The sequence below is a fragment of the Mycetomoellerius zeteki genome, unplaced genomic scaffold (genome assembly GCF_001594055.1).
Source record: "Mycetomoellerius zeteki isolate Tzet28-1 unplaced genomic scaffold, Tzet1.0 scaffold332, whole genome shotgun sequence".
Lineage (NCBI taxonomy): Eukaryota > Metazoa > Arthropoda > Insecta > Hymenoptera > Formicidae > Mycetomoellerius > Mycetomoellerius zeteki.
The window spans coordinates 84,709-100,384 of NW_017257319.1; the positions used below are offsets into that span (position 1 = coordinate 84,709).

Consider the following 15,676-nt stretch of genomic DNA (forward strand, 5'->3'; position numbering starts at 1 on the left):
CGCCAAGCAAATGAACATAATTGGTTGTTACTTATAGATCCAACCAATCATATTCAATCGCTCGATAAGCATGCCTAGCCGCTTTACCGTCTTGAACTCGCCCATTGTCTGGTGAGATAGGATCATTCTTCTAGATCTAAAAGTATGATCCAATTAGCGCGAAGGAAACTTCCAACTGTTGCAAAACAAACATTCTGCTGAACGCAGCCTATCTCAGCAGACAATCATAAAACGGTTGCAAAACTGTTGAGTCTGCTGAACGCAGCCATTATGAACAGCGATTGTTAATTACTTTTTCAACCAGTTAGAATAAAGCAATGGCGATTGTTTTGTTCCGATTAGTTGAAAGTAATCGCCAATCACAATCGCACAATTGTTAGTGTGATTACGGCTTAACGAGACCTTCCTCTTCTGCCAATTTTAATCAACAATGCCTTAAACATATATGTCTTGAATACACATAATTTTTTCGCTCAATTTTAAAAAAGAATGCTACAATTCTAAAGAATAAAAACGATAATATATACAATATAGGAATATCATATTATATATTTATGAAAAACAATTTCACACACACGTAAGAGGACCTATGTAGTTATTTATCAAACTTTTTTTGCTGAGATTTACTTTTTAGAATATTGAAATTGGGCATGACATAATTCTCGAGTAAATCCTTATCAAACAGAAATCGCGCTAATGCTTGATCTCCAACGCCCGACAATACGGTTGTCAATCTTCCAAATTCGTTAACGCTTTTCATCTGATCTTCCATGAAACCGGTGATGATAAAATCACTCGCATTCAGATCACCGTGCTTTTCCGCTATAGCGTTTACCGCAACCAGTTTTTTACTAACTTCGATTTCCAACTGCAATGCCGTCTGTAGAAAATTTACGTAGACAAAAGAAAATTAACTTATAGATTTTGAACAGTTATTACTAAATGGAACACTCCTATTAATTCTTAGGGGATGTATCATATTCTTAAAATATATACAGGGTGTCCCATAACTCACCTGACAACGCTTGTGGGCAGGTAGACCGGACTATTAGTCGAAAAGTCCTCTACTATTTTGTAATTTTCGTAATAGTTAACAAGATATTAATTACTAAAAATTCTTTTCATAAAGTTCTGAGAATTTTTTCAGAATTTTTTAGTACCGGATTTTCATGATGGTAAAAATAAGAAAATGCAGTACTAAAAAGTTGATAAAAAATTCTGAAAAAATTCTTAGAGTTCTATGAGAAGAAAATGAACAATTTTTGTCTCTTGCAGTTTTTTTGTAAAATTGATAGTAATTGAGAAAAAAAATTATTGAAGACCAATATTCGACAATTTTTAGTAATTAATATCTTGTTAACTATTGCGAAAATTACAAAATAATAGAGGACTTTTCAACTCAGTTTAGTCCGCTCTACCTGCCCACGAGCGTTGTCAGGTGAGTTATGGGACACCCTGTATATTATATTATTTAAAACCATCTTAAATTACAACAGATTCGATTGTACTAAATAAATTTACTTTGAATACATGCAACGGACATTTCCAATCTTGATCATTTGGCGGCGATATAGCGCACAAATGCACTTTGCCGCCTCGCATTTTTATATAATTAAAAAATCTCAAAGCATGTTCATGCTCTTCATGATGCATCTGTATAAAGAATGACTCACAGCCTGGTAAAGCGACGTCTACGCGACCGAAATATGCAGCCTGCATAATGAAACATAAATTCTCATAAAATAGCAATTAAATTATTTAATTTTATATCAAAAGGATACATGTTATAAAGGCAATTTGTAATTATAGTAATTGAAAAAACTAAAAGTTATGATTTGTGTAAAATCCTCATTTCTTTATATTTAAAGTTGAAAGTGATAAAAAGGATCATGCCATCGATAAATAATAATAAAATGCCATCAGCTCCACGTTTATTTGCTCATTCATTGCAGCTTCGGTTTCTTCGTGGAAATCAAAATTGGCCCTCCTTCCACTCGGCCATTTTGTTGGTTTATCAATGCACATTTCTGTTTGATCATTATTTTCCGATTTTTTCCGTGTTAAGCTACATAATGATTTTTGTGAATCAATATAAATGGATGAAAATGTATCTTATACAATGAAAAGAATAAGAAAAAATTAGACACTACATTGTGCCTACAGTCTCATAAATTAAATTTCAATATTCTATATAACAAATTCACAATTTAAAAAATTTAATTCAAAAGAATAAGAGTTTCTAAAAAAATTTTTTTTTCTTTTATATTATACGATTAAATTTAATACTATTTAGACTCGTGATTTATTAATGTATAATGATTTAGTAATGTATAATTACCTATAACCTAATTGTCGAGTTAACGAATAGAACTCATAATTGTGAGATTTTAAAAGTTTGTAATAAGATTTACGAATTAATATTCGCAACATTTTTTAATTTTTTTAATTAGCATTAAACTATTCACATTAATTTAAATCATTTGTAAGTCACGATATAATGTCATTGATTTGAAGCACAAATTATGTGTGAACATACATGAATTTAACACCAAAATTTCGAATTAGAAATTTCAAAAAAATCAAGAATCTCAAAAATTGCCATTAGAAATATATTATTAAACAAGAGAAATAACGCAAAATGAAACACCAAGAATTGCAGTTCAAAAAATTTCCATTACTTTCTTTTCTTTCTTTCATCTACACACATTAACATACATTGTAAAATGCTAAATATAAATAAATATAGATTGATTAATGTATTATCTAAAAAAGTTCACTGTAATAAAACTATTCTCCTTTTCGATGATTAAGAAATTGTTTTAAGCTTTAATTTTTATATTATCGAATTTATATTTTTATTATAAATACAATTGTACTAAAATATTGTAACACTGTAAATTAATGTTCCATTTATTGTCTTAAGCGATATTTTTTTATAATGAAATGTCGTATAATTAGTAATTGTAGTGACAGTTATAGTCATCTTTGATACATGAAATTCATATACTGATTTGATTTTACAGACTGTCAAAATGTTTTAAAATTTTAAGTCTCTAGCAAACAATAAATATAACAGCTTACAATAAATCATAAATATGTCATTGATTTATTGAATTAGGTGAAGGATCTGATAGTTGATGTGTATTATTTGAGGACACGGTATTTATAGAACTGAGGCTTTCTTGTTTTATATTAGAATTGCTAAGATTCATATTGATCACAGTCGTCGACGTGGGATTCTGCATATCTAATTGACTTTGCGCAATATCTTGTAGAGCTGCTTGAATTCGCTGAAGAAGTGTCTCGCCTTGTCTTACCACTTCTTCCAGTTGCTCACCAGCTTGTTGATTCTCTTGTTCTAGTCTGCTAAGGCTGGCTACTTGTAGCTCCTGTGACGATTCCTCGCTTGGCAAACTCTCTATTAATGTATCTATATCTTTGGCACACCTTGCAATAAGATTTGCAAATAAGGCAGCATAATCTAAAAAAGATGAACTATGATTTATAATCATGTATATTTAATCTTAAATAAATATGATTGAGTCATTTGTGTCCTATACATTTCTTTTCTTTGAAATACTAAGACCTGGCTAAATAATAACCTCTATCCTTTCTTTTCTTTTTATCACAACTTTACAAACACTTTTTAAAGATGTTAAAGTATATGTAAAAATCATTTCATTTTTATATGATTTTATATATACTTGTAAAAGTAATACAAATTAACCCAAGATACAAATGATCTATGTGTATAAACGACCGTAAAATTATTGTATGTACTAAAGGATAATATCACATTATCAATGTGTATTGAAACATGTAAAAACCTTCTTGAGATTGATGTGGCTGTGGGGTACCAATGCGATCAAAACCAGGAAATTTACTGGGCGTAGAATATTGTTGTAGAATACCAACGCTGTTGCAAAAGTGTTCCGCTTGCTAACACAAAATCGACAATTAAGATCATTAAGATACCAAGATGATAAACGAATGAGACAATAAAATAGAAATATTTGATTACCTGGTTTATGGTGTCTTGCAATTGCGTTAGGCGATCTGCCATAATATCGAATTAATATGGATTCACTTGTAATTAATTTAGATAGCCTCTTGTAACATTCATAACAATCAACAAAAGTAAGAGTGCAAGAGTTTACCACCTGCCAAGACGTCTTAAAAATCTCAGCGCTTCTTAAAGAAAAACGATATAATCGATTAAAATATCACTTAATTTTCTATGCAATTACGTTATCACAACGCACTCGAAATTTTGTTTATAACTGTTTATTGAAAAAGACGTTCTAAAACAACAATCTCAGAAAATGGTAAAAAAACCATAATTTAACCTCCTATCGACATTTCCGTGTTGGGACTTTCAGCGTCACCTAAGCTCTAGCAAAACACGTGTTTAGGTTTCCTACCCTTTTCCGCAATTCCTAGGGAATTAAAAAAATGTTTGGATTTAGGTTGGCTGTCTTTTTTTCAAAAAGAGCAGGCTAAAGCTAGAAATAAAATAGAAAAATGTAAAGGCAAAAACACAGATTTTTGCATCATTCTAGCATAATGCACGAGACACATTAAGATTTTATGCTACTCTAGATGAAACAATATGATTTAAATTTCTTTAACTTTTATTATAACTTGGAAAATAAAACTTAAACCTATGTTCATATAACATTCTTTTTCTCATTTTACATCTCAAATTCACTTTCTAAATTATCGATACAATTGAAAGTCACTCTGTATATATAATACATTGAGAATATTTACATTGTTTATAATTGTAGATATAATTGCACTAAATACAATCTCAATTGTATTTCTGTTAATGTTATTTATCAATTAACATGTTTAGCAGTCGACGATAAATATAAAATGAAATACACTGCAATATAATTCTACCATTATAGGTGTAGTAATGATTCAGACATTTATCTCACTTTCCCAAATATTGAAGTCATATACTGGATCAGAAGGGTCTCATAATAAAGTAGGAAAAACGCATCTTAACATAATTTAGCATTTTCCATTGCATTTTTATAAAATGTTTACATGGGGAAGTATTTACAAAAATATGAGTAGGGCATGATGAAGTATAGAGACGGGAAAAAGAATGAACAATTCAGTTGAGGGTACCACGGCATTGAGGAGCTCCGCAAAGGCAAGGGATTTTGTCATCCTCCAACGGGAATTTATAATCATAAGTAATTTCTTCATTAACTCCTATCGGTTGTTTACTGTAGATTACGATCTTCTTTTGGCTTTCGATCGTGATTACTTTTGCGTAACAGTTCGGCTAAAAAAAATAAAATTTGATAATCACAATATAAAATATGTATTACATATTTATATGTAAATATATTGTTCTGCCTCTCTCACTTCAAGATTAATTAATATTGAGTTTTGTTATGACATATTAATAGACTAGAGATTAAGATTGGAATGTAACAAATCAGAAGAAAGAAAACTAATACCAATTTTAGACTTTGCTTTGATTAGTCAAATTACAATTCAATTTTAATCTCAATTTTTGATACAAGCTTTATAAATCAAAATTTTTATCAATTCATCAAGTTAAGTTTCAATTTTTTATTTTAATATTCAAGTTTCTCTTTTTCACACACACACGCACGCACGCACAAAATTTATCATATTACATAGCCAGTCAAGATTAATGAGATAGATAATCTTAAGATAATGACTTACATTACAACTGTGATTTATAAACCTCGCCAAATTGCCGCATTTTGTCGCATCGATAATTGTATCTAAATCGATGCGGAAGAGGTAAGAACTGCCAATTCCAGTGGCCTCGTATTGAGCTTCTCGTAGATCGGCTACAACCGGTCTAACCATTTGTCCAACATACTCGATAACCATTTCGTCAGCTGCGATTGGTTCCATGGCAAACAAGCCCCAATCATGAATACCAGATTTAGCAAACTTCAATTGCTTTTTACGGAACTGAAATACAAAATTTATATTATGAATTACAATATTAGAATGTACAATATTAATAGATATATTGAATTATATATATATATATATATCACTGCCTATATTAATAGATATTTTAAATTATGTATCTTACCTTTAATTGATTAAACTTAAGGAGATCACTGTCCGTATCAATTCCGAAAGCTGTTAACAGCCGGCGTTGATTACTTCGTGCCTCGCGTGACAATGCTTGCATTTTGCCGGTCAACGCTTTAGAATTATTCTTTGGACCATTCATTACACCATCACCTCCGATGTAAGAACCGCCGCTGTCCTCCACATCATTGCTGCGCTGTATACTTTGAGCATAATGATGCTGCAAAAAAAAGCAAAAAGGATTATTTACTACTTTTCTATAGACTTTCTTTGATAATAAAATAACATTATAATATACAAGAGAGAGCATGTCTAAACTTTAAATTTCCTTTAGAAAAATGTATTTTTGTAAATATATCAGATATATATAATTTTTTACTTTATGTTTAGCCTTCTCTCTGATGTCAACTTTGTAATATCCTTCCGTTCTAGCGCTTCCACTCGCATGCAATCGGAGTTCGTCTCGTTTCCTCTTTTTCGCGGGGCTCGGTACATCCGTCGGCGAATGATCAACCCAGTGCGTATCGTTCAACCAATAACCTTGAGTATCGTCCGCTAATAAAGCTTCGTAACTTCTTCTCAAATACTCTACATCCTCTGCATCTATTCCCCTAGTTAAAAACTCGTACAAAATAGCCATTTCTGACATAAGATCTCGTTCTTTGTACGTGACAGTCGGTTCTGGAACCTGTTTAGGAAGCTTATCGTATATATAATCATTTCGGATATTTTCCTTCTCTCCCACATGATTCTGATTGCTGTGTATTTTTGTATACTTCTTGGATTTCTGTTTCTCGATTTTATGAGTATTGTCTTTCGATTTCGCCAATTTAACAATCTTTGGATGTTTTACTTTCATCGAGGCTGGTGGTACTCGGATCGCCGAATCCAATGGCTCGGGTTGTGCAGGTGGCAATGAATACGAATGTTCCATATACACCTGCGAAGCCTGAGAACCAGGTGAACTTGGTGTTCGTTGTCCATTCAATCGAAGCTCTGTCTCTGCTTGATACCTATATAAATAATATTGTAATGTTATAATTTGATAGTATTTAACCGTAGCGAGTTTAATCACTCCGAAAGCGATTAATGACGTCACAAGTTCTATCTTTGGTTTCTGATGATACTTTCGGGTTAAACTTTCGTTACTCGCTCTCGGAACGATCAAATCCACTATAATCGAAAACGCTTTAGATTGTTATTACATACTAATCAATAAACGCATTCAGGCCAGATAAAGCAGTTAGTCTGCTTGCCGAGTGATTGAACATGGTTGGATTCACAAGAATTAATCATATTCAATCGTTCGGCGAGCACGTTAACTAAAATTTGTCCATATTTAATGCGCCCATTGATTATTGCAATTAATCTTGCAGTAGTATATATGCATTGTATTACGGTATTATATACAAAGAAAAATCTTTACTTAAAAAAACTTATTTAACTAACCTTAGTCTTCTGATTTCTAAACTCTCTTCCTCCGAGTCAGTTGTAGGAATCTCACTGAACATTTCAATCTTTTCATTATCTTTCAAGATGGGTTCGTCAGTGATGTATTTTGCTGACATTGTCTGTAGCGCCCTAATAATGTTAGGTTGTATGGCACCTGGACTCTTGTGCCGTATAATATTATCATGTCCAGCTAGAGTCATCAGAGCTTCCGCAGCCGAATTTTCCATTTTTTGTATATCGGGTAACACCTCCTCCTTTATTGCTGATGTTATTATCATCGGTTTCATGTCGCTCTGTGTTCCCTTATCTTCAGTGATTCTCGATGTATCTTTCACTTCCTGGTCCAAGGTTCTACACACATCAAATGGTTTTTCTTCTACTACAGGCAACTTCTCAGAAAATCTTTCCTCTTCTTTGACGCTTTCATATCTTATGGAAGAAGATAATGAACTACTCAGATTGTCATCATCAATCTGCGGGAATTCGTTTGAATTTTGATCTTGAATTTTGATATCTGGTACCGGCGTTTCTCTGCCAGTTGGTGTGGGACAATCTAGGGACCTTTGGATCGCAAGTTCCATCAATATATCAGGATCTTCGCTATTACAAGCCAAAGGCCTATTGTCAGACATTCGGCTATCTGTATCTTGCTAAAAATAAATTTATTTTAATTAGCATATCTCCTTAAATCTGTCGTATTTTTTTTTAAATCATTGCGCTTATTTGCACTTTATACGCACCTCATCCTCAAAGCAAGCTTCTTCATCGGAACTTTCATTCGAACTATCGGAAGATTCACTGGAACTAATCTCCTCACTACTACTTTCGATTGACGAAGACGTAGTAGATGAAGAAGAAATGGTCGGAAGAGAAGTCATCGGTTTCTTTGTTTTTTGTACAGGTGGTACATCTAGATCACTATCACTTTCAATTGTTTCCATATCAACATGACCCGATTGTCGACTGTCCTCATCCTGTGGTAATGGGCTTGGAGCTTTGATCTTGCGCTACATATATAAAAATAAAATAAAAATATAACAACGTCCAATGTTTAGCGAAGAAAAATATAAGATATAACACAAGGTTGTTAGCAAAAAAGAAATAAAAATTTCCCTGACTTTTCCCGCTCACTTTTTAAATAAGTTCCCTAACTAAAACCTGAAAGATTCTTTGAATAAAAACGAAGAAAAATATTAAAATATTTTAACAATAATAAGATTGAAAGACCGCTAATGTTAAACATAATGCTTTAAATTAAGAAGCGCCATAACGGTCAGAACGTTAAGATGTTGCACTATTGTAAATTCATTAAAATGAATTAATTTCAGAAATGATAATTGCGTGCCGATATGGTTGTCGGACTTTCAACGCAATCAAATCTGAAAATATTAATAATCCCCCCAAATTTCCCAACTTAAAAACTGTAATAAACTTATTGCGAAAAATAATGCCTCGGTCGGGAGTCAAACCCGGATCTCTTGCATTCCGTGCGAGCGTCCTAAGCCTTTAGACTACCGAGACCTTAGCATTATTCTTCGCAATAATTGATATGTATAGAGAGTTACACATTTCTCGGCGCGCGTGTATAAACGATAAGATTGAAAGACCGCTAATGTTAAACATAATAAATAAATAATAAATAAAAAATATTTTATTTTATATAAACAGTACAATAAAAAAATATTTATGTTCAAAGAATTATTTATCTTAAGGTATTTCTCCGAGAAATTGAGTTTCTATAGATTTTTTTGAAATTTGGATATTATGTTTAAAATAATTTGATTTATATATGGTTAAAATTTCAAAGATCCTAGCGGTATCAAAATGGAGATATTCACTTTTAAAGTTTCAGCTTTTAACACGTAAACTCCTATACCAAGCCTTATTGAAATAACGTTTTAATACTTTGCGACAAAAATCTTCTATAGATTTAAAAAAAAAATAAATATGTAATGTAGAAATACTATAGGAACCTTATTAAAAAAATGGGAAGGCCTAGCGGTGCTGTTTCTGAATTAGAATAGTTTAAATTTGTAATGAATGTAATTTGATGAAGTTCTCTTTCTCGGACGCCGAGCGGCAAGACAAGGACATGTTGTTGTCACATTTCAACTGTCTTCAGTGCGGACTAGTGTTCATGTACACAGATACGACATTTATGCGCGCGCGCGCGGGTGTGTGTGTGTGTGTGTGTGTGTGTGCGTGTGTTGTGTACGCTCGTCTCAAAAGTTTCTCTCTACAGAGTACGCGCAGAGAGGCATATTCGTAGGTTGTACGCGATTAAGCCGGAGAAATATCTTAAAGAACAAGTTGCAAATATAAATAATAATACGATATAACTTGCATTGTGTTGCAAACGTTAAGTGGAACATAGGACTACTGATACATGATACGTTAAAAAACAAATGAATTACGGGAAACGGCGGATATACATGTATCTTTGTTTTGCACATTGCTTATTGAGATTTTTGTTTCAGACCTTATATTCAAGGCTTCCTTAAATTTATCTTTGGATGTTCAGTAGCCTAAATTCCTTGATAATAAAATAATTCATAGAGCATCTAAAGATAAATTTAAAAAAGCCTTAAATATAAGGCATGACTAATACGGGTATTTTAATCATTTTATTGGAACATTATGTTCTAATTATAATTTTAATATTAATTTTAATTAGAAATGATTTACGAAATGTTCATCATTGATACATGTATATTTTAACTTTTGCAAAGTTAAGTTTTTTTTTTTAACAATGTCTGTTAATGGTTTTCTGCAAATTGCTCATTGCAAAATTAAAAATAAAAAAATATTTGAATTACTTCTTTAAAAAATTTTAAAAAGTCTACTTCATAATTTTTAAAGAAGTAAAGTTTAAACTTAGAATTTTACAGTACTTTAATTTTATTTTAGATTAATAAATTCCTTGATAGTAATTTCCCTGACTTTCTCCTTGATCACTTTTTAATTTCACTGATTTTCCCTGATTTCCCTGACCGCTAACAACCCTGTAACATTATCTTACCCTAAATGAAGGCATCTTTGGCATACTAGCTCTAATACCCAAACCAAAACCATCGTAATTGAGCCCCAGTGGTGTTGCTTGCTCCAATAATGATGACAATCCCTGCGATTTTACGTCCTCTTTTGTTGCATTATTGACAATAATATTATCGCCACTACCCTGAATTTGATTTTTTTCTGATTTCTTTTCGTCCCACCAAACTTCAAACAATTTGAATGCCGTGTTCTCTATCATCTTCTTATTAAAATCTTTCTTTAGAATTTGCTTTAGTTCATTTACAACTCTGCTTAACACTCCATTGATAGTAGGTCCCTATAAATAGAAATATTTTAAAAAGTTTTCTAAATGCAAAGTTCAAATTTATATATTTGTGTGACAATAAATCTTACCTGTGGATCTTTTGTAATATTATAATTTGCCATAGCATGTAACCGAGATTGAAAAGAGGAATAATAATTTGCTCCTTGATGATTTCCCATTGTTGCCGAAAAAGATGCTGTATTAGGTTGATAATGGCTTTGTAAGTAAGTTGTTCCATAAGGATAAGGATACTGCGTCGGTCGCGGCCAATTATAAACATCGTTCGAGGGATAGTGAGTCAAATGTCCTGGGTAACCAGATGCCGGATATAGCTGATTCGAAGGTTCAGTCTGTGCTATTACCTATCAAAAAAATATTTATGAATATAAAATAGACATGTGTATGCAACGAATACTACATTTCATATGTGTATAAATGATCTCACTTCCTCAATTTTTTCATCTCCCGAACTTAAAGGACTGAGAGACATTCTGTCGTCGTCAGGTGGTGGAGGCGGAGGTGGTTCTTTAGGTGGCTCTGGTTCATTGTCATCGGGTGCCGGGCTGTAACTTCCTAACAACGCTTCATCTTCACTGGAACTTATGACACTACCTAAATCCTCATCCACGGAAAACTGACTAATGCTATTTTCGTGAGCTTTTCTCCGTTCTTTGTTTCTCTCTACTATTTTATCAAAACACTGTTTGTATATCTCACGTGAGAGGAAAGGACTGGGTGGCTCTGACAACATCTCATTGTCACCAAATTGAGATTTTTTGTCATCTTCTGAGTCACTGCCAAACTGTAAGAAAGGAGGTGCCATTCCACCCGCTTTATCCTTTAGTAACATAGCAATTCTTGTATCTAAATCTAATGTTTTGCGAGTTTCATCAGGAGAATCACGAGGTGTACTCTTTGCTGTAGTCTGATTCTCCTTTTCCTTTTTAGGAGTAGTATGCGCTTTTGCACTGGAAGTTTTATTATTAATCGGGGTGACATTAGAACCAGCATTGTCCAAATTTGTCGCATGTGGTTGAATTGGCCAGACGGAAGTTGAGCTTGAATATCCTGCTGATCCAGAGTTATTACTCCACCATACATTTGAATTTTGTTGAATTGGTATATTCTGCGACACATTTTGCGGGATACTAGGTAAGTAGCTACTCGGAGGTTGATGATGATAACTGCTGTAGTAAAAGTCGTAATTTGTTGCCGGAGTAGAATTTTGAGAATAATTACTAGAATAATTCAATTCACTGGGCGCTGTTCCATAACCCAAATCACTACCTGTACTGCCACTCGGCGTAGGATAGTCTCTGTACTTGTTATATCTTGAATTTTCTACATATGGCTCTCTGGTTTTGTCCATACTTAGAATAGCTTTTTTACTATTTCTAAAGTCATCTCTCTCCTCAGGCAAAGCCTTTTCCACTGGTGTCTGATGTTTTTCTGGCTCTGGCTCTGGTTTCGGTGGCTCTTTTTCCACTTTCTTTTCAGGTGGTTTTTTCTCCACAGTTAACTCCTCGAACATCTTCTTACACTCTTCCCCAAAGGGATCCAGAAAAACCCTTAATACCTTTCCCATCACAGATGTATTATTCAACTTTTCTACACATGCTTTAGAAGCCTTGGTCGATTCAAACACCACTCTTGCTATTCCAAGATGTTTATTGTTTAATGGGTGGTAATAAATAGTAAGCTCTTCTATAGATCCAAACTTCTGAACCATATTTGTTAAAAATGTCTTATCAATATTGTCGTTTAAATGGCAAAACGTTACTTCTAGTGGAGGAGGTTCTCCACAGTAATTGGAATCAATTTTAAACCTAGGTACAGGTAGATCAAGCTGTTCTAATCGAGTCCAAATTCTAGTTAATTGCGATCTGGGATCTCGAGGTTGAACCTGTGGATACGTTGGGTCGCCTGGAACAGTCCCATCATACCTACATAGTCTTGCAGCTCCTTTAACTAAAAATGGATCAACCAATAGCTTGAAATTTCTCTGAGTCTTCTGAGTCGCTGGTGGTACAGCCGTATCCTTCTGCGAATGTGTCACGTGGCTGTGACTATGTTTTGAAGACGGCTGACTCGAGTTCTGCGACGAGCTCTGCTGAGAACTGCCATGGGAATGGCGATGACGATGCGAATGCGCATGTGAATGTCCATGTCCATGACCATGTCTCTCCATGCCGTTCATTGCCTCCGAGCATCATCCATTCACATGAACTTCTGTCGTAAACATTTATCCAAACTTTAGATGATATCGTTATTATGCTGAATGAAAATCAACTTGTACAGCTCATAGTTTATTCACATCTTTCCAGAAAAGTGCGTCTATCAAACGTGCAAAACAAATTGTACGTGTTCACACAAATTGAATTGCAAACCAGTAGGACACAATTTCCATACATCACTCTGTTCATCATTTAAAAATAATCAACTTCAATTATATTAAAAAAATAGCAAATTTGTTGTCAAAACAAGTTAAGTGCCTAAATATATCTCTTTTATATCAGTGACGCGGTGTAATTACATGATCGAGATCGTTCAGTAATCTTAAAATTGCAAGTAATTAAAAGTAATCGCGCTCTTATGTGTACAGACTAGTCTTATAGTTTGTTGCAAGCATTCCTTAGCAATTCCTTTCTCTTGTGCATTGTACGCGTGCAACCAGGTTAGAGGTAACGATCGCACGGAACCTTTGTCACTCTGCTATGGATAGTCACACGAGGACGCATCCTCTCGTAACGTGAACGCAAGACACTCGTCGTTGGATCGATACGATCTCCGTTGCGAAATTATCGATATGGTATCCTCAGGTGAAATCCGAAAACCGTCGCGTCCTGTTCACAGACTTACAACGCGGTCTCTTTCTCTCTCTCTCTCACACCAACTTTAGCCGTTCGGTCTCGCACAAGAACTTTATGCGGTTCTCCTCAACGGCACATAACCTCGAAAGCGCTTCTCAGTGCTCCTTTTAGGTTGGGTTGCTCACCGCGCGACGGTGAGCCACCGAGGACATTCCCTCGTCGCGGGATATTCCAGGTAGAACGCCGTCGACGATTCCTCGGTCGCACACGTTCCGAGAATCTCGTTCTCTCGCCTTTACTTCTCTACCTCTGTCTCCCACTCTCCTCGCCTCACTTTTTCTTAGTTTTTCTGTCTATACCTCTCCTTCTCTCTTTGTCTCCCTCGCTCGATCTATCACTTCCACCAGAACCTTTAGATCCTTATTCAGGTAAGCTGCGGTTTCTTCCTTTGCCAGAAATCGCGTAACTTTTGCAAAACGTCCAGGGACGGTGCGTAACGGCGCGAGTGTCCCGAGCCTATTCTCTATCGAGCTATCGAACCGATCGTCCTTTCGACTATTCCGCTGTTGTTTCGCTCACCGCTGACGATTCGCGATCTTCGGCGATTCCGTACTCCGGCTGAGAAATGTGATGAAACGTATGGACCGAGTTTTTTTACCTTTTTCCCTCTCTGTTTCTCTCATTCGCTAACTGACCCGTCGCGACACACGCGATTCTCTGTCCTTCTCTCTCTTTCTCGAGTTGACGCACCTGGAGCGTGTTTGGCTGATCGTGTCCAAACTACTTCACTTGCGCACACGAAACGCACTTTGCGCATCTCCGTGCTCGTAAACACACTCGCGCGAGCCGGGTCGACGAGCAAATACGCGTCCTTCTTCAGTTAAATTGCATGTAGTATCATTCTTTATTTTTCCAAACGCTCTCTCTCTCTCTCTCCCTCTCTCTCAAATTATGGGTTAATTACTAATACTGAACGCCCCCAACTCGTTTGCACCCTCCCTCTGCATCCCGCGAAAGTTATAACTCGCGGGCCCTAGGGCGACTTCGATCAAACTCCAATTAACTTAATTGGTGATCAATTCAACCCCGGTGGAATTGCTTGCAGTTAGACTCCTACGTGAATTATTTATAACTTGTTTTGTATTTCGATGTGTGATGTATTTTAACATATACTTTTTATACGTATATTCTGATTCTTTAAATATTTCATATTATACAGCATATGAAATAAATTCTTGAATTCTTGAGAATTATAGGTCTGTCGCATTGCTTGCACTTTTTGCACTAAGCATCTTCGTTTTCTTTCTCTTCGACGCGCGAATATATATTTATCTCATTTTAAGTGCAACAAATTTTTGGAGATTTCAAGCAACGCGAACAGACCTATAAATTGCATGGAATGGATTCCTTGCAATAGATTTCCGATATATTTCTGAACACACCTGAACACACCACACCAGTGTGAACGTTGCAACATACGGCTTTCGTATACAATTAAGCGGGGAGCACAGACTCTTGCATAACGCATAACACGTAATGCATAAGAAAATGTACCAATCAAAGCCCTCCGTTTTCTTCCTTTCCATGAAATAAAGAATTCTGATTGATTGAATTTCTTATGTATTACATGTTATGCGTTATGCAAAAGTCTGTGCTCCCCGCTTAATGGCCGCAGCACAGACTCTTGCATAACGCATAATGCATAGTGCATAAGGGAATCGACCAATCGAAATTCTTCTTTTCCATGGAATGGAAAGAAAGGAAAGATTCTGATTAGTTGATTCTCTTATGCACTATGCATTATGCGTTATGCAAGAGTCTGTGCTGCGGCCTTTAGAATTGCACGGATGTATAAACGTATACTTAAAGAAAATTATCCTATTGTATTTGACGTGCGTTTTTATAATACAAATGCAATTAAATAATTTTTTTATATATCCGTTTATATGGATATGCAAGTTTGTCTGGATGTACCCTTATGCTGGATTCACACTGCATCCGA

The 15,676-nt window shown here is 34.7% G+C and overlaps 3 protein-coding genes across 4 annotated transcripts; all 3 read right to left on the bottom strand.

Annotated features, from left to right (window-relative positions):
- Window positions 1–595: 595 nt before the first annotated feature.
- Window positions 596–2,462, bottom strand: LOC108725264 (soma ferritin-like). Of its 2 annotated transcripts, none has more exons than XM_018452178.1 (4): window positions 2,339–2,462; window positions 1,918–2,065; window positions 1,522–1,713; window positions 596–880 (listed from the first exon to the last, which is right to left on the bottom strand). In XM_018452178.1, exons 1-4 carry the CDS (start codon window positions 2,428–2,430, stop codon window positions 596–598), a joined length of 717 nt encoding a protein of 238 aa, XP_018307680.1. In that variant the 5' UTR covers window positions 2,431–2,462. The 2 variants fall into 2 exon arrangements, with proteins under 2 accessions (XP_018307680.1, XP_018307678.1); XM_018452176.1 differs by having other exon boundaries at window positions 1,894–2,065.
- Window positions 2,463–2,984: 522 nt separating this feature from the next.
- MED21 (mediator complex subunit 21) lies at window positions 2,985–4,271 on the bottom strand. Its single transcript, XM_018452179.1, has 3 exons — window positions 4,022–4,271; window positions 3,828–3,939; window positions 2,985–3,481 (listed from the first exon to the last, which is right to left on the bottom strand). Exons 1-3 carry the CDS (start codon window positions 4,061–4,063, stop codon window positions 3,099–3,101), a joined length of 537 nt encoding a protein of 178 aa, XP_018307681.1. The 5' UTR covers window positions 4,064–4,271; the 3' UTR covers window positions 2,985–3,098.
- Window positions 4,272–4,891: 620 nt separating this feature from the next.
- Set1 (SET domain containing 1) lies at window positions 4,892–13,302 on the bottom strand. The gene is made up of 9 exons (XM_018452175.1): window positions 11,310–13,302; window positions 10,954–11,226; window positions 10,565–10,876; window positions 8,286–8,552; window positions 7,543–8,195; window positions 6,473–7,106; window positions 6,092–6,313; window positions 5,707–5,964; window positions 4,892–5,296 (listed from the first exon to the last, which is right to left on the bottom strand). The coding sequence occupies exons 1-9, from the start codon at window positions 13,059–13,061 to the stop codon at window positions 5,123–5,125; spliced, it is 4,545 nt and encodes a 1,514-aa protein (XP_018307677.1). The 5' UTR covers window positions 13,062–13,302; the 3' UTR covers window positions 4,892–5,122.
- Between the last annotated feature and the right edge of the window lie 2,374 nt (window positions 13,303–15,676).

Bases quoted from the DNA above. Each gene is read 5' to 3' on its own strand.
- LOC108725264 (XM_018452176.1), bottom strand. From the start codon at position 2,430: ATGTTGCGAATATTAATTCGTAAATCTTATTACAAACTTTTAAAATCT. The intron at 2,066-2,338 runs GTAATTATACAT...ATCATTATGTAG, and splicing joins ACTCGACAATTAGGTTATAG to CTTAACACGGAAAAAATCGG. The intron at 1,714-1,893 runs GCATGATCCTTT...TTCATTATGCAG, and splicing joins TTTATTATTATTTATCGATG to GCTGCATATTTCGGTCGCGT.
- MED21 (XM_018452179.1), bottom strand. From the start codon at position 4,063: ATGGCAGATCGCCTAACGCAATTGCAAGACACCATAAACCAG. The intron at 3,940-4,021 runs GTAATCAAATAT...ATTTTGTGTTAG, and splicing joins TGCAAGACACCATAAACCAG to CAAGCGGAACACTTTTGCAA. The intron at 3,482-3,827 runs GTTTTTACATGT...CATCTTTTTTAG, and splicing joins GCCACATCAATCTCAAGAAG to ATTATGCTGCCTTATTTGCA.
- Set1 (XM_018452175.1), bottom strand. From the start codon at position 13,061: ATGAACGGCATGGAGAGACATGGTCATGGACATGGACATTCACATGCG. The intron at 10,877-10,953 runs GTAAGATTTATT...TTCTATTTATAG, and splicing joins ATATTACAAAAGATCCACAG to GGACCTACTATCAATGGAGT. The intron at 5,965-6,091 runs GTAAGATACATA...TTTGTATTTCAG, and splicing joins TTAAGTTTAATCAATTAAAG to TTCCGTAAAAAGCAATTGAA.